The sequence below is a fragment of the Balearica regulorum genome, chromosome 1, assembly GCF_011004875.1.
Source record: "Balearica regulorum gibbericeps isolate bBalReg1 chromosome 1, bBalReg1.pri, whole genome shotgun sequence".
Classification (NCBI taxonomy): Eukaryota; Metazoa; Chordata; class Aves; order Gruiformes; family Gruidae; genus Balearica; species Balearica regulorum.
In genome coordinates, this window is record NC_046184.1 from 88965310 (window position 1) to 88987067 (window position 21758).

Genomic DNA, 21758 nt, shown 5'->3' on the forward strand with positions numbered 1-21758 from the left:
TATCATATTTCCAACTACAGGTGATCCCCAGGATATGTCAGCTTGGACACTGTGTTGTGTTCCAAGGCTAACATGGCATTGAGGAGAGAATGGAAAGGTGAAGCGGAAGAAGCAAACGGGATAAAGGAAGAATTTGTCATTATACCTTTAGGAGTGGCTTGAGAAAAGCACAGGGAAAGAGCCAGGCAACTGCATGTTTTGGGTGGGAAGAAGGGAGGGGAGGAAACAATCATTAAGTGACTATAGTGCAAGGGCCTGAGGGAAACAGTGGCCATGAGGGAGTAATTACAATACAGACAAGAATGAGAGCACCAGCAGAAGTAAGGAAAGAGATGCTCTTTATTAGAAGTACAATATATGTACCACAAAGCAGATCAAGAGATTCAGTCACTATAGTGAGAACCAGCCTTGTATGAGAGCGAATCTCAACAGAGGCTTCAGTCAAGTCTTTTCAAAGAATTTCTAGGCAGATCAGATCAGGACCTGTGTTGCTAAACACTCCAGCTTCAGTCACTGGAAAATGAGCTAACAGTCTCCAGCCCAAGCTGTGTCTGGCAAATACGTATGCTATTCTTTTAGTCAGTGACTTTGTAAAAACTTGTCATCATCAAGAGCAGGCAGCAGGAGAAAGGCGGAATGCAATTGCATTCTTCAAGCAAACACTTCCTCCTCTATCTTAGACCATAAAACTACATGGTTTCAAGCTGATCCCCGTAATCAGCTGCCCAGCCCTTTCCACTTTATTGGCTGTTTTGTGCAGTCAAAGTCAAATTGCCAAAGGGAGAGGGTCAATCATTTGCGCTGCATCTGCTCCAGGCAGTGATAGGAGACAGGGTAGAACTAGTTAAATGCAGATTCTGGGCACTGAAAGCAGGAGTGGGGGAGGAGAAACAATCCTGGAATAAAAGCACTGGGAATATACAGAAGTTATTGCTTGGCAGGCTAGTGTACCTCCATGCTGAGTTTGGGTCAGAAGGGGAAAGGAAGCAGAACAGCATTCATAGGAGTGCAGGGTCATTCAGTCCAGTTCCTGCTATCAGGGTCAACAAAGACCTCATCTGAGTGAGCTTCTACTCCATTCACTGCTCTCTAACAAACCAAAGACTAGCAGAGAGAAAGACCAAATGGCCATAGCTGTAATTCCAAATTTTAAAGAAGATAATAGACCCTCAATTCAAACAACCCAATATCCCTGAGAAAAGGCCAGCGCCCAAGCACTGCTTTCTTCTACCCTTGTGTACACTCTTTCTGAAAGCCACATCATCCCAAAAGTTCACCCTCCTTGTGTACTGTGCAAGGATCAAAGCATTAAAATTAATTTCCTAGGAATTCTCAGTTTCTCTATGACATCTTCACACCAACTTCAACAGAGACGCACCCCGTCCAGCATCATCATTATAAACACTAATTGAACATAACACCTGATCTGGCAAAATCACACTGGCTCCATTTTATAGATAGGAGTGGGGGTGGAGAGTTCAAGAAAGCAACAAACTTTGGTGAGAAAAAATGACTTACCCAGAACTGGTGCCAATTTCAGCTGTAGTACTCAAAGGTTCTGTCCTAATCACCACATCGGTAGTGTATGCTTTGGCAGGGCTTGCAGAGCCTTGAGAGGATTTTTCTCCACCTCCTTCAAAAAGGTTTTAATCAAACATTTCAAAGTGAATATCAAGCAAGCCAGAAAGAGACCTTGACCCAAACAGAACACAGTCCAGACAAGCACAAGACTTCAACTGCTATTTAATAACCAATATACAACAGGGTGGGTATTTGGTAGCCACTGCATATGTATCCATGGGTCAGTACATGTGACACAACTGGTGAGGTGCCTTGATGCAGGTTTAAAAATCAGAGGGGGGACGGGGAAATGTGTAGTACAAGTAGACACTTTCACTATTACAGAAAAACAAGGGTGACTGCAGAGCAGGAAACCAGCACCATTAAAAAAATAAAAATTGAGTGATGCAGACTCAAGCTGGCAGGGCAGATCTTCACAAAGGGCAGTACAGGCATGCTGAAAGGTAGAGCCCTGCTGCCCTCCTGTCAGACAAGGGAGCTCTGTCATGACCTGCATTTGGCTTGTTGATGTAACTGTAGACAGAATACTTCCTCTAACAGCTTCTACTTTTACTTGAGCCCAGCATTGGGAAGATAGCACCTCATATTTGGGGGAGAGGGAGAAGCTGTCAGACAATTGCTAGGACTTGTGCAGAGGTAGTCTCTACTACTTTGGTGCACCCACCCTCCAAAATGAGGTAGAGGTTTTCTACGAAATCCAAGTGCTACTAATAACTTTGGGAGGTGACAAAGCTTTACAGGAGCACTGGAAGAAGCAGCGGATGAGAGGAATTACCCTACACTGAACAACTTCCTTTATCCGTAGATTTTACTTGCACAAAGCGCCTGCATGCTGCTTGTGTTTGTTTCTCCGCTTATGTTAGACACACCCACAGGACAGCTCCATCATGACGTTAGCAAAGGTGACACCTTTTCCTGGCATGGCTGGTAAGCAGAGCCGATGGAAGACAGGTTAGGGACCAGGAGTCTCATACTGCAAGATGCAGCACCTAAGAGCTAATAACAATCTTAAAAAAAAAAAAAAAAAAAGACCCACCAAACACCCCCAAAAAACCCCGCACACCACCCTCCACATCAGAGCACTCCAGCTTTGGGATCTGGTCCATGGCTCAAACCATAGCTGAATCAAAATAAAACTGAATTAGATTTTAGATTGTTTCTGAAGTTGCAAACTTCCAAACAATCCTATATGCATGGATCACTCACAGCCTTCCCTTCAATGAGTATTCATGGCATTCCCTATTGTAATTTTGCCAGGCTACTACTGCATGGATTACACAAATTGCAGAGAAATGGAAAAAATTGCCCGCTTATAGCTGCAGAACAGATTGCAGGATTATCATATCTTAGCTATGTTTCAGTAGCAGAAGTGTGGAAGGGAAAATGAGATCAAAGGAATGCTACAATTTTTCTAGCGCATATTACCTCTTCCCTCCCCAAGATAGAAGTAAACGATCAGTTGCATCTTTGTCATCTTTACTAGAAAAAGAAATGGCAAGAATAAGTCATCCACAAACCACTTTTCCAAGTATGACATTATATTACCTGCTGTTAGCAAGTTTGATCAATAAGAATTTGAGGTTTCGCCCCTCCTCCCTGCAGCAAGGATCATTCATTGAAGGTGCTCTTAAGTAACAGATCAGGATTAGAGACCTTTATTCGCCAAGACAGAGAGAATTTGACCACAAGTATTTGTCTTGTCTCTGTGCAAACAACAAAATGCAAGGTGACAATGCTGCAAAAGGTAGAGCTGAGTCTCACTCAGAAGCACACTGCTTGGAAAAAGTCTATGAGTCTAGTAGAAGGTAACTTTAGTTAAATTTGAGCCTGGTGCGGTTTGGAAGAACCAAGTAATTTTGCCTGATAGCTGCTTGGCAGGTGGTAGGCAATGCTTACGACAGTCATCTTAACACCAGTACTGGCTGTTATTGGCAAGGAACAAGCACATTTCTTAAAATGTTCCTGCTTTCAAGGGATGGCAGTCCCATTTCATGACTTCCACAGGTGTCTTCCTCTTGTCAGTGTGAAAAATTACTGACAGCAGAAACATCACAACAAAGCAAAGGTTAGAGCTACACTGACAATAATAACTAATAACCATCTCACAGCCATGTGAACCAGTCCTTCCCGTATGTAATTTGTGGCCCCTTCCTCCATTCTTGGTCTCTCACCCTGCGTTTCCTTATCTCAGCCCAACAAAGAGTACAATGCAATGGTCTGGTAGCCAAACAGGCTCCAGATACAGCAAGATACAGCCAGTTCCCAAAGCACAGGCAAGCAAGGCTGCATTTAAGAGCAGCCCAAGTTAATGCTGTTTCAAAAGAAAGGTGCATCAATGTAAATGAGCCTTTGGATATGGCAAATCATACTGCCATACCCAGTGCCTGCTCACAGAAGCACTCCTTATCCTCATGTAGATGACAACCAACCAAGTCTTTCAGGCCAGTAGTTCCCTGCGGTATGTACTTGAAACATAGTAGAGAGGAAGAAACAACAAATTTGAATAGCTATCGGTGGAACTAGACACATCTGTAAAACTGGGCCTTCAATCATTCACCTCCATAGTGAAACAGCAGCAAAAGTTAAAACAAAGTAATACCCTAAGTACCTCAAATACCAGAAATAAGAGTAAGGCTCACAAGAGTTGGAAAAAAACAAGAACAAAAACCAGCCTTTGTCTGGTCACTTTAGATCAAGGGATGAACAGTACAGGTGATTTTGAATGCTAGTGTATGCTTCATATATTCTAATTACTAATTCTAGAAAGGTGATTATGAAAACACTTGGAGTTCAAAAGACTTCAAAAAACCTTGTTTAAAGCTTAGAGAGACTCTAGAAAGCATATGACAAATTAGTCAGAAAAGATACTTAAGATGGTTGCATTTTTCTTTTGCAGTAAGCAATATAAGAGCAAAGGATGAGTTTTGCAGTGGTCCATGCCCAGGAAGTACAGCCTGGCTGGATTATTGTTCTTAGCTCCACGTTGAGGAAGAGTAAAATGCAACATAACACAAGGTCTGGAATATTATCTATCATGCAGACCACCTGTGGTCTTTAGTTTGTACACTTCATCTATTTGTATTTTAAAGTGCTTTGGCATCTGTGCAAGGGACTAGCTATTCAAGGAGAATTTTTTTTTTTTTTTTGGAAGCATATACAGAGATATGAAAGCCCTGGTACCCAGCAATTTAAAACAGAGCACTGATCCTTATTTCCCACAGTCACTTTTTTTCCCAGATTCAGACAATATTTTCTTTTGTCAATGGACAGGGGACAGGAAATGCAGTCAAGCTATTTATCACCTCATTTCCAGGTAACAAAGACAAATATTCAAATTCTGCCACTCCCTGCCAATAGTTTAGGCAGAAGCCCTGAGAACAGAGACTATGTTTTTGTGCATTTGCACAGCACTTTAAAGAAGGGATGTTAAGTGCCAACTAGTGTTCGTGGGCACTCCCCCAGCACAAATGTTAGTAACACCACCACAGACATTTTGCTATGCTAAACTCCCCAAAGTGTTTCCAGTCTTTCAACATCAATCAGCACAACTGAAGCCAGTAGTAGATTGATTCTCACATTCCACTGGTGCCGGTTTTTGTTAGAAATGATTTGTGATAGATATGGTGGAATATATTGATTAGTACTGACAGTCCCAGTTTCCCAGGCGCTTTGTAGCACTGCTGTTCCAAAGTGACCTGCTTTCCACCTTGTCAATTTTCTTCTGCAGAGTCCGTTATAAATATCTATTCTATTATGAGAGCTTCAACCCCCTCCAGAAAACAAAACAAAAGGGTCAGGCAAGTAAAAATCAGTACAATAAAACAGGTTTTGCAGTGTTGCAAAAGAGCTTGTTTTTATTGAGAGATTTTGTGTCAGGGGAAGAAAAGGCACAAAATAAGTTACAAAGACATTATATGAACTGTATGAGTCAGGCAGTATCAGAGCTGTGACAAATCACTTAGAAGTTGGCTTACCAAGGTAGGTTAGCTTCTACAAAAATCTTAAAAGAAAAAATGTATTTCAAATTATCAAAATCATTCAGAAATTAAGTGAGAATGTAAAGACCACCAATATTAACTTTTGGCTAAATTCACCTGGGCTTACCACCATCACCCTCTCTATCTTAGAAGACAGATGCCACTGGAAAATGTGTAGTATTACAGAATTATTTTAAAAATTCATTTTATAAATTAAGAACTTGATATTTACCTTTCATACCTCCAGTGAAGTACAGTACAGACAGGTAAGGCAGTATGCATAGGAAATACATTAAAAAAACAGAATAGGTAAGTGCAATTATTCTAAATATTTCAACATTTGTTATGGCCCTTCACCTATGGCAAAGAACATCTTAAAAAGATGGATCCAACAGCTGTTCACAGAACACATGAATATACTGCCATAAAAGGTCTACTGTGGAAAAGCTTATGCTGTCTTCAGTTGTAACGTCTCAGATCAAGTATTCTAAACCCAGACTTTTCAGCAGTACAACTCCAAGTTAGTGACAGCACACTAATACACTTAAAGGAGAGAAAGTACTTCTGAAATGTATCGGTCCTCATTTTACTGTGGAAAGGCTCATAACACTCAGTAGTCGAGTAATCCAAATTTTAAATATTTAAAAATACACACATCGACTATATACAACTTGATTTTTGTTTGAAGTAGTTAATCTGTTCCCCCTTATTCCCACTTCCATGTTACTCAACTCTCAACTGGCAAGGACTTTTGATTGTTGGTTCAAATGAAACTGGCATGAGGAAACAATCCCAAGTCTACAGGATACAGAGACTACACAAAGATTTGTTTTCATGATGACAAAGGGTTGAGCAGAAAGTCATTTACCCCTTTGGCTGCTCCTCTGGTCAAGTGGAGACCTAAGTTCTGTCTTCTGAAATTAGCAGGGATGCAAACATAACCAGACACAGCACTTGGCTATATATGTCTGATTATATCCTTATGAGTTTCATTTACTTGACCTAAGACAACACTAACACAGAAAGGGAATACAGTACCAACTACCACTCACAAAATCTGTCAGCCCAAACTGTAAGGACTTGATTTGCAAGAAAACCCTGTACGGTCATGTATTGAGCATAACTGTCAGGGTTTCGGTAGTGAGGGGGCTGCAGGGTATCTTGTGTGGAAAGAGGCCAGGGACTGCCCTGTGCTGGTCCCAACCAGCACAGAAATCACAGAATGGCTGAGGTGCCACCTACTAAAGCAGGCTGCCTAGGACTATGTCAGATAACTGTTGAATATCTCCACACATGGAGACTCCACAACCTCTCCAGGCAACCTGTGCTGCTACTCAGTCACCCTCACAGTAAAAGAGTGCCTCCCTATGTTTGGATAGATCCTCCGGTGTTTCAGTTAGTGTCCATTGCCTCTTGGGCACAGTGGGCACTGACCTACTACACTCCAACACTGTCAGAGGAGTTTCTGGCATTTCTGCAAAAGCACGTTTAAGAACGGGCAGTAAATGCCAAGAAAGAGAGATTACAGTGCTATAGCAGTAGGAGGAAAAAAAAGATAAGAGCATGCCAGCGCAAGAGGAGCGGAGAGGAGAGACAGCTGAGCAGGAGAAACGCCAAAGGGAAATCATAGCCTGAGCAGAGGCTGAGAGTAGACTCAGAAGGAACAACAACTCTTAAGGGACTGTGGCTGGTGAAGAAACCCATATGAGAACAGAAGAAACAAGCACAACAGACTGATCCCAACCTCCTGTGCTGCCTGTTGCCTTGCTGAAGGGACTGAGCATAACATGCAGCCAAGGAATTGGAGACCACTGCGGGGTGGGGAATGGCATGGGGGGAGAGAGGGAAAAGTGGTATCTGGACAAAACCAGCAGTGTTTTCCTTAAGTTTTGGTGTTTTGGTTTTTTTGTTTTATTTTGTTTTTCCTTCCAATACCAAAAGCAGTAACTAAAAGCTCTTTAATTGGTAATAAATTAAATTTATTAAAAAATTCCCCAACTCAAAACTTTTTATTGCCCCTGAAAAGTCATGTTCTCAACTGAGGTTAGTATAAAATTTAGGGCTTTCTGGCCCTTCTAAAAGCAAACATTACACACAGGAGAACGTATGTTCTAAGTGTGTAATTATTCTGCTCCTTCAAAAGCTTAAGTCTTTCAATTTAATTTAAAAGGCCTTTAAGAAAAACTTTAAACAGAAGGAGGACTTGTGGTCTTTAAGTCATGTGTTCCCACATACATAAAGGAAATATTTTGTAGTTTACTAAAAATTAATTAAATACAAAATTGACAAAAAAGCTCAACATACAGAGGTAGCTTAAAAAAAAACAACAACAAAGTATTATTAGATTCAGTAAGGAAAAGTAGTGCAATAAAAGTATCCATATGAAAAATATACTTCAAATTTCTACATGACTTACTCAAATTTTAACAAGAACAAAATAAAATTGGGGTTAGAGTTTTTGATCCTTGTCACTCCCCAAAACTAGTCTTTTAGAGACATAGTTGAAATCACAGTACCACATTAAATTCTTTTATCACAAATCACCCAGCAGTTGTCTGCTCTATAACAATTTTCATTAGTTCACAACACTGATTTTTTTTTTCTTACAAACTAACATCAGAAATGCCTGTCTCCTAATCAAGTTTTCATCATTAAAAACATTTTGTTTGAACACAGACGTGCCAGATATATTTACTTAAAGATGTTCCGTGAGAGGTAACTTTCAATATTGGCAAAGGTTTTCTTACTGCTGTACTTTTTGCCTGCCTCCTGATAAAGTAGGTAAAATATGAGCACCTCAGATGCGTTGGTGGGAAGCAGCAACATGCATGCTAAAGACCTGGTTCCTCTACAAACATTTTCTAAACGAGGGTAGGCAAGTACTTATTTAAACATATTCCATTCTATAAACCTGCTGTATATGAGAGTACCCTGACACGCTATGGTCCCACTTCATTCTGCATACACACTAGAGAAAGCAGATTATTTCTTTTAAACCATTCTTCTGGGGGCAGCCAGCTCTTGCTGCACAAACCTTTAGCCACCTGCCTATTTACTGGCAAACAAGCAGCCATGATAGGGCTAACTTGCAATGAATTTTAGTTGTAATAGGGATTTAAACTCTAGACATTATTGCACAGTCTCCGACTGTGCATTTAATAGAAATCTGCTAGATCCTATGAAGCTCCAGGCAAGCTGTTATTAGCAATGCTAATTTGTAAGGCTGATGAATGAACAAATTCCAATGTGCGGTTTTTAACCAGGTTTTATCAGTCTCTAGTCTAAGCATTGACATTTGCAATTCAGAAGCAAACAGGCTCTGCAGATTTCTCTATAATGGCTACATGGTATAAATTCTGCACGTTCTACAAAACCTATGCTTTATCTTAAATCCTTCATTTAATTTCTTTGGTTTCTCAGAAACAAAAACTACTTAAGTGAACTGAGCAATGAAAGACAAGCAAACGAAGGTAACTCTTTCTGTCCCCTACAGCTCCGGAGATGCTTGTAAATACCAGTTTTAGCAGGTTGCATGGAAGAATTCCAAATGAATGCAGCTAGAACTAGTTTTGGACCATTGCTTTCCAGCAAAAACTGTCTTTGGCACTTCTATAATCCAATTCTATGGTGTTACTTTACACACAGTCCCATATCAAGTCGACTGAGGAAATTAAAGATGACTTTTATAAAACGGGCACTTCAAATTAGACCAGAAAAATCTGCTCCCCATTAGGCAATACAGGAGCTTTTTTTCAGAATCACAGAAACAGCAAGTAGTGCCAAAAATAGGATGACAGTGTTCGGTAAATTCAGATAGGGTGAATTTTTTATCCAGCTCTATTAGACTTAAAAACAGTAGCACCTGGAAAATCTGAAGGCTACAATAGACTGGACACAGCATTAAAAATACATAGCATGGAAAAAATCTGTATGCATTTGTTCACCCTCCAATTCTACATTTGGATCGGTGACAGACGTTTTCTTATGTAGGTATTTTTCTTCCACTTGATACTACAAGATGTACTACACTTACTATAAGATGTAAGATACAAGCAGTGAGACTCAATACGCAGATATACCTTAAGTCTCCTGTTGGTAAACAGCCGAATATAGACATTTCTGACACAGACATTAAGTGTGTCAGGCCAGACTAACTTCCACCATCAAATGACAGCACTGCTCTTGGGCTTTTCTAACATATTTACTGCAAGGCTCACAACTGGTGTGCACAGATGCCTAGATTCAGCTGTGTCAAAGAACATGATCAAAGAAGCTCTAACAGGGTGGGAAAAGGTATATATAGCACACCATCCTTCAGCTAAAACAATACTAACCAGAACTGCATTCCATGATTATGCGGAAGACTCAGGAACAAGAGTTTTAGCTCAAGTGTTTCCATTAACACACTCTAGGAAAACTAAGTTTGTTCCTCACTTTCCCCTTTCCCTCCGTACAACAAAAACATTCTCTTGTGAACTACTTTTATACACTTAGGTGAAACATGCTGGAAAATGGTCTCAACTGCATTCCCTATGGTTCTGCAAAGGATATTCTGCTAACCTCAGTACATCTGTACAGTACCTCTGTACAGTACCTGGCATGGATTGTGCCCTGTAAGCAGAGGTGCATGTGGCTTCAATCCTTAAAGCCTTGGCTGTAATAAAGGTGAAAACAAGCTCCATGTTGTTTAGGTGTCTCTGGAGAGGTGCGGACATCATCTTCACTCAGCACCCTCACCCGAAGACAGAGTCACCTGTGGCTCTTTAACACAGAGCTTCTACCTTTCTGGTGTGTCACAGAGTCTCTGAACAGCACTTTCCCAATCCCTAAATGGAGAGCACTAACTTTGTTTACAGGGGAAGTAGTTTAAAAAAAATAAACTTGTCAAATCACTTCCCTATTCTATTCTCTTCAGCCTATCAGAAATAGTAAAATCCTTTTAGAAGGCTGATGTATCACTTCACAAGAAGTTGTGTGACAAAAATGCATCAAATAATTCTAATCTTCCTATCTTTCTAAAGGGAAGCTGGCAAATTAAGCAATCACCAGTTATATAGCATTGTCCAAAAGAGGGCTTTACAAATTGTAGTGATATTAGTGACATGCCATTTCATAGAAAAGCTGAGTCCAAAAGAAAACTGAAGTGTGTTACATTTTATATTGATCAAAAGAAATGTTTAATCACAAATGTAGTAGTGCTGAACAAGTTGACATTAAAAAGGAAATTATGAAACTGGTGTCCCCAACAGGACATCCTGGAACCAATGCAGCTCTGAAAGAAGCTTCAAGTCAACACAAACAGCAAGAAGGTTGTTTCCACTCAATGTCTCCTATCTTGTATTTTCACTTACCCTTGCCCTAAAGTGTTTCTGTTGAATCCTCTATTCTTTTGACTCCCTCCAGCTAATTCTCCTCCATGCTGTCCCACATGCTCTGTCACTCTCCTTCACTCCTGTGAGTGTAGCAGTATTCAAGTATCACTTGCGAGGTCAATATACTTGATATGTTCAGTATCACCAGATAGCTGAATCCCAAACATACCTCACCTAAGACTGTATTAAGATCTGACTAATCAGCACCATGGGAAAGCCTCTCTCATCTCTAGCATAATCCCATCAAGTGAGCTGGCTGAAAAAAAAAAGTGACAGCTACAAAACCAAAGGAATCCAAGGAAAGAATTCGCATCATGGGGGTAAGGTGCTCTAGTGCCTGCACAACACAAAAAAACAGTTAACAGTGCAGGCTGCTTAGTACACAAACCTACTTTAGCAAAAAAATGTGGGATAAGGTGGTCATATTTCATTCAACTACACCAAGGATATTAGGTCTCAGACTCTTAGCATTATAATAGGTTGTAAACTGTGGTATATTTAATGCTGTATCAGCCTCTGCTCTCCAGGAGCTCCCCAGGACAAACTTACTGCCCAAACACTGAGATTTATTAATTGGGCCTACACAGACTGCTTACATATAACTTGAAAGTCACAAGTTCTCTCTGATCTTCTAACTTCAGCTTTCATGCAACATAGTTGTGAGACACGTAACAGCAGGCACTGTGTAACTGAAGAACTTCTACTTAGCAATAATGCTTCATCTAGATGCAAAAAATGCTGACCCCATAGGCAACAAAACATTGTGCAGCATCTCTCCCCAGTGAATGCTACATATAGCACAAGTTTCTCAAAATTACAAAGCATTACACACTATGGGTAAGAAAAAAGTGATCCTACATGTTTCTGTACCAGAAGGCCAGTTCTTCTAAAATAAACATCTCCAAGAAGAAACTTAATGCACCTAATGGATTTGGACTCCAGAACACAAAGGGGGAGATCGAGTAATTGTAAGAAGCCTGATACTACATTGCTGAGCTCCTCCTGGAGGGACTGTCTCCTGTAAAACTTCTGAATTAACTGGCCAGGGAAAGTAACAATAAAGAGTTCCTATGGTTGACACAAAAAAGATGCTGCCCTTCAGAATTTCAAAGGTGCAAACATGGGACAGATTTAAGGTTAAAAACGGGAAGCAATTTTTATGGAAAAAAATCGTTGATATTTTCTTCATTCTTGTTTTTGCAATTTTAGACATGTACACTTATGATATCAAAGTGCATGAGTGGAGAGGTAAGTTTAACTACAAGTTGAGGACTGTCACAAAATCCAGCTCAGGTCCTGCAAAAAGTGATCTCCTCCACCTGAACTGCTACAGCATCCTACTGTTCTAATGAAAATTATGTTGAGGTTTCCTGTGGCATGACCAAGGTTGCCAGTAAAACTACGGAGAGAGGAAGACTGTTTCTGTCTGCCTCTCAGGTAACTTACTCCACCTACCGTCCGAAGAGGGACAGAGGCAGCAAACACCCGAAAAACTTACTGGTTCTTGGCAGCATGTTCATACCACCAGGCTTACCACCGTTTGCTTCTAAGTAAGCAGGTTTTAGTTAGAAGCCATCAGCAACAAAACAAAAAGCCATTTTTCCAGCTGTCCATAATTCAAAGTGAATGCAAAACTAAAAAAGTTCTTTGAACAACTATATTCAATCTTTTCAAGTATTTCCAAGTACCTTATTTGGAGCAATTTTCTTGCATACAAAAGGGCCAAATAAGGCAGAAAAACTACCCAGCTGGGTTTAAAAGTGTCCTGCCACATCAAAAAATATTCAACAGTCTGGAAAAAACAAAGTGAAGACTGCAGACTGGAATTCTTCTAGTGAAGCTCATAACACAGGCAAAAACCACAACAATACTGACATATTGTCCATAGGGACTGAAATTCCCAGCTTTTCTCATTGTCAATGCCTGGATCAAGTTCAAACTAAGTGGGAGTATTGCATGCATGAATCTGCAGTCTCTGGGCTGTGCTCTGCACCAATCAGGGTAGTTGCACTTTGCTCAGAGTTACAGTTCCCAGTGTACAAAGTTCAAGCAGCTAGCTGCAAACTTCAGATGTTTACTTTCACTTCACGCTTTCACAGAGTAAAGGAGCTTCCCAGTTTAACCAGAAAATGTTCAGTAGTCAGCTTTTTGATTTTTTTTTTTTTAAAACCAGTTCTTTTAGTCTAACATCCACAAAAATGGCTAGCGAGCCTGACAATATACTTTCTGCCATTGCTAGGAACTCCAAGTATAAAGACTAACAAACATTTTATGGAAATCAATCTTAATAAATAGAAAGCCATGAGCTAGAGGATGAAGATGACCATGTAATCAAGAAAACTGAATCCTTGTAAGGCCTCATCTTTGTAAATGGAACATTTAATACGCTCATATTTCAAGATTCCATATCCCTCTAATGAAGCACTTACAGAAAAATCAGTGTAAACAGGAGAGTAAAGTTGTCTTCCTCAAGGTCAAGCAACCAAGTGCTTGAGCAAGCACCTGGTTAAGGGATAACATCAAGTAACCAAATGCTGTCTCAAAGACATTTGCCCCCCCCCCCCTTTTTTTTTTTAAATAGAACTTTATCTACACATACGAATTTTGAATAAATACTAGCAGCTTCCTGGCAATAATCCCCAAAATGAAACAGTAACCCATAGTTCCTCTTATCACTTCAGAGTTAAGTTTCTTCCAGAAATAAAGACACAGATAGGTCCACAAAAATGAGCTATATATTCTAATACACACCTCACACACACAGTATGTGATAAATACCTCACCTACATCCCACCCATGAACTTATATCCTTCATAGAATTATCTCATTGCACAGAGAAGTTGCTGAGCTTCAATAATTTTGGCAAAGTGAGGACAAGGTAAAAGTAGGCAAAGCTATAAACAGCAGTGCTGAGATGTGGGGAACGTGTGACAAACATATGCATAAGCCCAAGAAAATGCTTGGTGGTTGAAAAGAAGGAAAAAAAATCAGTAATGTCCTTTATGTCTGCAGGCTTCATGGTTGCTCTTTTCTGTAGTCCTTCCATTATCACTAAGTTAATGCACAGCTCATGACTAACGAGCTGCACCCTCTAACTCTATACAGGTGTCTGTGTGCAGAGAGAGAAACCTTATGTTCATAGTTGCCTCTCCTCTATTAAATACCCAGAAGTCATTTTAACATACAATTTCAGGAATTTGTTCCCATTGGAGTAGCACAGAGCACATTCTGTGACCACTTTCACTCTACAGAAAAAAACAACAGTGGATGTTTTCAAGTTTATCAATATATACTGAACCAAAATCAGCCACCTTGAAAATAAAATACAAGCATGTGCATTGATAATCTGTCCAAATCTGCCTAAGCCTAGGTAATTTCCAAGGCTTCAGAAATGCACAATCCCACCCTTGCTGTCTCACCTGGCTTCAAATGCAGTCCATGCACTGTCATTCTGAACCACAAGAATTTGAACGGCTGTCTTTTATGGAAAGCATCAGTGGTGTAATTAGTCTGAACAGTACTCAAACCCCTTTCCTAGTCAGGAAAAACACAAGCACTTGCCCAAGTACATTCCCTGACAGGTGAGTCCCCAGTACTCATCTTACAGCTGGACTGACTGGACAAGTAAGAAGAGGCATAAAATAGGCCAGTGATTTCTTCTTTTCATTACTTGATCATATGAGTCTCTTCATCAGCATCATAAAACTCCTCATCTTCACTTCCACTCCCTGCAGAACTGTCTTTGTCTCCAGACTAGAAACAAAAATGCAATCATTGGTTAGCACAGAAGCCGCTAAATCAATTTCAAAATACGTAAGCATTACACCTCTGTTGGAATGCTGGTAGAGAAAAAGTAAGAAAAGACAGGTCAAATCACTGTATTAAAACTTTGTAAAAGACATTAAGTGAATTAAGATTTCTTTGTGTCCCTGATTCTTCAAAATCTTTTTAAAAGAGATGGGCTTCTAGTGGATGGACTTCCTCTGCTCCTTCAGCACACTAGAGAATACACGCAGGAGAGAGACCAGCTAGAATGGTTCTGAAGTGATAATCTATTCAGCTTTCTTAAATTAAGTCTAAGGTCCCTACTCTGTGGTGAGCTACTGGAAAGAGAGGCTCAGAACACACAGATTACTTTATTAGGTAAAAGCTTCTCCATCTGAACTATTACTTCTCCATGTGTAGCATGGGCATTTTCCTATGCAAGTTCAATTAAAAAGGCCCCCTTCAATACTAACTAAAGGTGTTATGAAGTACTAATGTTGTTTTCCCTTTTCCATATGTTCAGAAAGTAAACTTCCAGCCAGAGTCCTTCTAACAACATAATTTAAATCATATACCCAAACTAAAGTCAGCTCTTCCAGCTAATTGATTTTTATTTGGCCAGTGTAGCATTTTTCCATGGAACTGATACAAGTTATTCCAGTTAAAAAGATCCTCTTGCTAGTATAAACTCCATCTAGTTTGAGTATTTAGGATTTTTTTTCCAGTATGCTTGCATGCACCCTAAGACTTCTGCCTTCCTAGTCATATGCAAAGAAGGGTGAGAGAGAGGGTGAAAAAATAGAGAAATGGAAATTGTGTTCCTGACTGACAGTACCATACAAGCAAAATCTGTAGCTTTAGATCTGTCTTCAGAGGAGTTTTGCTACAGCAGTGTGCGTTAACTGCAAAGGAATTTCAAACAGTTTGAGCGCTAAGACCTGTCAGAAGATATAAAGGGAATCATGTTATGCTTTTTTCTGGATTTCTAAAATTATTTGAGGAAAGTCAGGCTATCACTGGAAGCTGTCCAACTTGAATATCACATTCATGTATGTTAACAGGGACAAAACCTCCATTCTGGGCAACCAGAACACGTTATGCTGCAAGTGGTACAAAAGGACAATGGATTCCACAGGGGGAATTCAGGGTATGCCAAATAAATTCTACATCTTTCTTACAGCAGCTTCGTAAGACCTCTCCATGGCCTTGTCAAATAGGGTTAATGTTTAACAGCTTTCTATTTTATCAGTGCTTTCTTTGTGAGCTTTAAAATAAGCCCCTAATGTGTCACAGACATTCCAGATAAAACTTCACTGAAGTTACAGGACGACTACAGGCCTCAACCAACAACCTTTTTTTCATTTGGATTCAATAATTTTAATCCATCTGGGGAAAAGTGTTCCTGAAGAACATTCTCAGTTTGTTTTTTTTCTTTTGTGGATCCTGTTCAGATGGGATTTTTAAGAAGCCTGCAGAAGTGCATCCTGAGAAGACTTCTTGACAGAAGTGAACCAAGTTGTGCAAATACTGATAGACAGACAATACTTGTCACCCCAAAGGGCAATACTGACCTTACTTCGTTACAAAGGAAAATACAAATGTGACATTCCCCTCTAAGTTGTAACATCTGCACTGTTTGCTAGAATTGCTTTTTGTTAATAAGCCATCTGCACAGTTAAGATGTAATAATGATGTAATTAATAATGATGTAATAACCAAAATAACAGCTGGTCTAAACTTGATGTAAATGTATATGATGGATTTGTGTAGCCAGCAAGAATGTGGTGCCATAACACATTATCCAGTATGGTTAAAAATGTGCACGTAAAGTAGCTGAAGTATAAAATTAATTGTTACAAGACTGCCTCTTTCAAGCTTTCTTCAAGGGTGCTTTTGTCACTAAATCATGCTGTCCTGTCAAGAATTATTACAGCTAAAATTGGTAAACAAGGCAACGTGTGGAAGCCCTTAGAAAGGAAGCAACTGTTCTCATTCTAGCAATAAATGTTGCTCTGCCTCCCGATTTCTGTGAAAATAAGTTTATGACTACCTGTGAATCTCAGGCTGCTTGACTAAAAATTATTCAAATAAAAGTAAAAGGTGTTATAAGGATCCTGTCTCATTTCAGCCTAATGGGACAACTAACATTTTTTTGTTATGAGTTACCCTTCAAGTCTTCTGACCACTTATTCAACTTTTATTAGTCCATCAATACTTAAAATTTTGGAACCAGGATTTAAACATTAAAACCTTATGCAATTTCAAAGACCCACTTAGAGCTCTCTAACTACTTCCCTCTAATCCTACTCTATTCACAGAAGAGCAGCCATGTCAAAAAAACCTCCACACCACTGGAAGATGTACACACCTCAAGAGGTGTCCAGGAGTTTGAGAAAATGAGGTATAAAGTGATACAAAAAACCAACATTCAAGGAAGCCTCACTGAAAAACATCCTGCTGCCACATTCATTTATGCTTATGCCTGGGAGTTTTGTAGTTCCAATGTTTTTGACGAGTCTCATTTCCCAGAATCAACAGTGGGACAGATCTCAGAGGCTGTCTAGCTTTAACTCATTTAAAGACTCACGAAGATAGACCTAACAATTGACATTGCAGAAAAGCCAGTGCAGGTCAGGGCAGAAGTACAGCATGCTGCCTTTGAGAACAGCACTTCACAAACAGGCTTCTGTTTTCTTTAACATCTAAGGCTTGTAAAACTTCAGCTTTGCATGAAGCATTCTGCAGCAATGCGTCTTTAGAGATTAGAGAGGCACAGACACCACTGAGTCTTTTATCCCAAAGGAAAAGATTGTAAGCTTTTGGCCTTGAAGGGATGAATTAACCCAGCTATGTTTCAGCCTGCATTTCCAGACAACATTTCAGACGTGATGGTAAGGTTACCAAACTATCTTCTGTATCTCCTCAGGGCCTCTTCTCCACAGGCCAAGAATCACTATCCTTATCTATTTAGAGTGGCATATTCAAGCTGACAGCTGAAATAAACACAACAGAAAAGTACTAGGAAAAAAAATGAATATACCTGTGAGCCATCTAGGGCTTGCAATGACATGGCTTCATCCCCTAGCCTCCAGTACGAGCATACCTGCAGGTCTGAAATCGTTTCTAGCAAAGGGCTGTTTAAGGTCTCTGGCAACAATAAACTTAAGAGCCCAGATAAAAGACCTGTTGCTCCAAACACAATGTAAGGCAGAGACCACTGTACAGATTTCTGGAAAAAAGAACAGAGAGAGTTAGGTTGAGATTGGTTCCCTCTAGTTCATACTGCATATTAAAGCACTCAACCTTTACAACCATTCCATCTGGCATGTGTCTGAGTTCATATTTAGCATAAAAGTTACTAATTCTGCTTAGTTTTTTAACCAATATTGTCAACTGTATCTTATCAATACTATTACATTAAATTAAATTAGGATTTTGGGATGGACTTTAAAAGAAATGCCTGCTGAATTTATACTCAGTTCTTGTCCATAATGTATATACTTTTTAACAAACATCACTTTGCAGTAGGGAGGAGCTATCACAGAATCACAGACATGCTGGTTGGAAGAGAAGGTCATCTAGGCCAACCACCTACTCTAAACATGACGACAGCCAACACTAGACCAGGTCAGTTATAGCTTTGTGTAACCAAGTATTGAAAAAGCTCCAAGGATGAAGATTCCCCCTCTGAGTAGACTGTTCCAGGGCTGCATTAAGCCTCTCAGAATATTTTCCAAATTTCCTATCTAACTCTCAAGCCAAAACTTGTGGCCATTGACCCCTGCTGAACTGTTCCATGCTGCTGGGAAGACCAAAGGTGCAATATTCCCTCAAGCTTTCATGTGAAGCCATGTGCTCTAGGCCCCTGACCATCTCAGTTAACCTCCACTGGACCCTCCCCAGATTTTTCAACATTCCTCTAGAACTGGGAAGGAACTTGATCTGTGCGCCACATACTGAGTTGGGCCTGATGTAGCTCAGTGTGAAGTTTGCCTGTTTGAGATGAGAGGACATTGCTAGCTCCCCATTTAACTTGTCATCCATTGTTGTACCTGGTTATCTTCCAGTAAGGCTGTTACTCAGCCAGTTGGTTCCCAGCCTGTACTGACCATGTAGTTAGTCCACACCAGAAACAGAATTTTATTCTTCTTGTTGGCCTTCATGGGATTTCTCTTAGCCCAAAAGGTCCCACTGGACTCAAGATCTACCATTTAGTGTATAAATCACTCCTCCATATTTTCCATCCTCTAAAAATATGAGGAGGATGTATTCTCTTGTATTTTCCAGTGGTCACCAGCTACCAAATACTGAGCCTGTCACTATCTCTTTGAGCCTGGTGGTCCATGCAACATTCAAATCTAATATTCCTTTCGTACAGGGGACACTTTCTCAGCTTCCAAACAAGAATGTTGTGGGACAGTGTCAAAAGCCTTTCCTGCTCTTCTCGCTTTCCTCATCCATATTCCCCTCTGCGATGAAACGGCAGACTATCAAATTAGACTGGCCTAGTCTGATTTGAATTGTCCTTAGTAAATCCACATTTACTAATCCCAATTACCTTCTTGGCTTTCACATGCTCAGAAACAGACTCTGAGAGGTCATGTCCCATGATCTTCGCAGAGACTGAGTTTGAGCTGCTCAGCCTGCAACTCCCTGGATCCACTTTCTGATCTTAAAGACGTACATGGCATTAGCGTTTTTTCCCCCCACAGTTATCAGTGACCTTTCTCTACAAGAACGTTTATCACAGATGATGGACACTTGCCTCACCATCACAGCCAGCTTTTTCACCACCTCTTAGGGAATCCTATCCCATGGAATGGAAAGTTTTCACCCTTAAGTGTCCTTGAACCTATTGCTCCTCCACTGTTGGAGAAGCCCTTCTGCTTCCTCAACTGTGCTGGTATGTACAGAGTCTTAGGGTCAGGCTTTGCCTATGAAGACTAAAGCAAAAGTGTTAAGTATTTCAGCTTATTCCATCTCATCCACCAACAGGATGTCCATTCCATTCAACAATGGGCTAAACGTTGTCTCTAAGTTTCCTCTAGCTGATGGAATCCCTATTTATGCTCCTTGCTAGTTTTAGCTTCAACTGAGCTTTGGCCTTCCTATCATCACTCCTGACAGCCTAAGCAATGTTTATACTCCTCCTTTGATGCCTGTCCCTGTTTTCACATGGCTTGTTACAAGCAAAACTACACTGGGGAAAAGTGTGTGCAGAAATATGAGTCATCTACAATGTACAAAACGTGTACATTCACTTTCAGATAACCAGAAAAACAGGCTCATTTTTAAAAAGGCAAGAGTTTAGCTGTTTGTTTCCAAAAAATAGTTAAAGAAATTCCAAAATACAAAAATACTTAATTCTTTCCTCAAATCAACGTTCATTTGTTATTTAAACAGAGTTATTTTCACTTTCATGGGACCCCTTCAAACATCATGATCCAAGATTAGCATGTCCTGCAGTCCTGTATCTCTGCTAGATACAACATAATGGATGCCCCAACTGCTACATAAAAGCTGCCTATTAAATCTGCTTGGGAGACCTGTGCCAGTCTTGGCTTTGCTTGTTGTACCCTGGCTGTGCTCGCACTCTCACCTACCCAATGTTTCATTCTGCAGATTAAAAGGCTCACTGTGCTCATCTGCCCTTTCGCTAGCTCTCTGCCTGACATAACAAGATGGCAAATGACAGAAAGTTATTCCAGATGAAATCTGTCACGTTAAAGGAATTGCCACTTGACCTCAGCAAGCAGTTTGTGTGGAAAAACTGGCACACTCTTTTACCTGCACACACGTAAGACCATGAACATAGAGGAAAATAACAGTATTCTCCCCATGTTTCATTCTTCACAATTTTTCTTTGCCTTGACAGACTGCTGTGAAGACTGTGCTCAAAAGCCTTGCCAGTATATCAGGTCTCCACATCATTGTCTTCATTCATTGAAAGGTAAACCGCTTTGCTGGTAATTATAATCCATGGATAGTCAATTAAATGCACTGACTGTACAACTAATTTATTCCCCATATGCTTTATCCTGATGCAGCAGATCTTTTAACTCTGTGGGTTTTTTACTATTGCTCGCTCAAGGTTTAAAATTGGGTATCACCATCTTGGTATGTTGAAATTACTATATTGCTAAAGTCCACTAAGTAAGTCTCAAAATTCTTACAGGGCTATAACACCTTCTGAACTAAATAACATTGAGATTTTGTCTAATCACACAGATTATATCGCAATGCCTTTTGCCTACCACAATACTGTTAAGACATACATAATTTATCAAAAATATTCCCACTTCTGCAAGCCTCTGATACATTAGAGCCACAAAACAAAAATATACATAACGGTGAGAAGTTCAGACAAACCAATGAAGGGACAAAAGGAGCAATGATTCCACCAACACGGGAAAACATGGAGCAGGCACCCATTCCAACATTCCTAAGAAGAAAACAAAAATCATTAAACAGTGACATTTGCATAGGAGAAATTATGAGTTTTGAAAAGTGCCATTGAGCAAGGAAAAAAAAAAATCTCAGTCATGACCCTGACCGCATTAATTGGCAAAGAAAAGTCAAACGTAACTAAAAGTATCCCAAGGCAGGAATTTGCTTTGTGCTGAAAGAGAAGCAAAAATCCCCTGCGTGTTCAGAATTCTAGCATACATACACACATAGAGAGGTGAAAAAAGGGCAATTTCGGTTAATGAAACTTTGGTTAAATTCCTTTATCCAAATCCTATTTATCAGCACATTTGGCTAGTCATGAAAAAAAACACAGTACAGTTTCACTGGTGCCTGGTTATCAACAGTAATACCTCGTTAAAATATCTATTAAAAACTCCACATATGACAGATGTTTTTGCCTGCTCTGTCAGCACAAGCACAGGGTACTTCTTCCTCCAGCAAGCAAAACCTTACTGTTGCTTACATATGGCCTATGAAGCACTAAGTTATTTTACAAAGCTTACTGACTAGTAATCTTCAATGCTGCTGGTTAAGCAACTATGAATGTTTAATAGAGTTGTCTGATTTATAAAGCACTGAAAGTTACAGATATCAC

The 21758-nt window shown here is 40.0% G+C and overlaps 2 protein-coding genes across 7 annotated transcripts in view; both read right to left on the minus strand.

The window, feature by feature from the left end:
- MAB21L3 (mab-21 like 3) overlaps window positions 1-11043 on the minus strand; it is a 37281-nt gene extending 26238 nt beyond the window's left edge. The window contains exon 1 of the mRNA XM_075765120.1: window positions 1519-11043. The gene's annotated coding sequence lies outside the window, so the exon portion shown is untranslated. The remainder of the gene's footprint in view (window positions 1-1518) is intronic.
- Window positions 11044-14200: 3157 nt separating this feature from the next.
- The window catches only part of SLC22A15 (solute carrier family 22 member 15), a 37170-nt gene continuing 29612 nt past the window's right edge, over window positions 14201-21758 (minus strand). For 4 of the 6 annotated variants that reach the window (XM_075765162.1, XM_075765138.1, XM_075765153.1 and 1 more), the window contains 3 exons: window positions 21065-21137; window positions 17736-17924; window positions 14201-14683 (listed from right to left, as the gene is read on the minus strand). In XM_075765162.1, coding sequence (XP_075621277.1) covers window positions 14597-14683; window positions 17736-17924; window positions 21065-21137 — 349 coding nt within the window. In that variant the 3' untranslated portion in view covers window positions 14201-14596. The other 2 variants (XR_012837528.1, XM_075765175.1) reach the window with 2 other exon arrangements.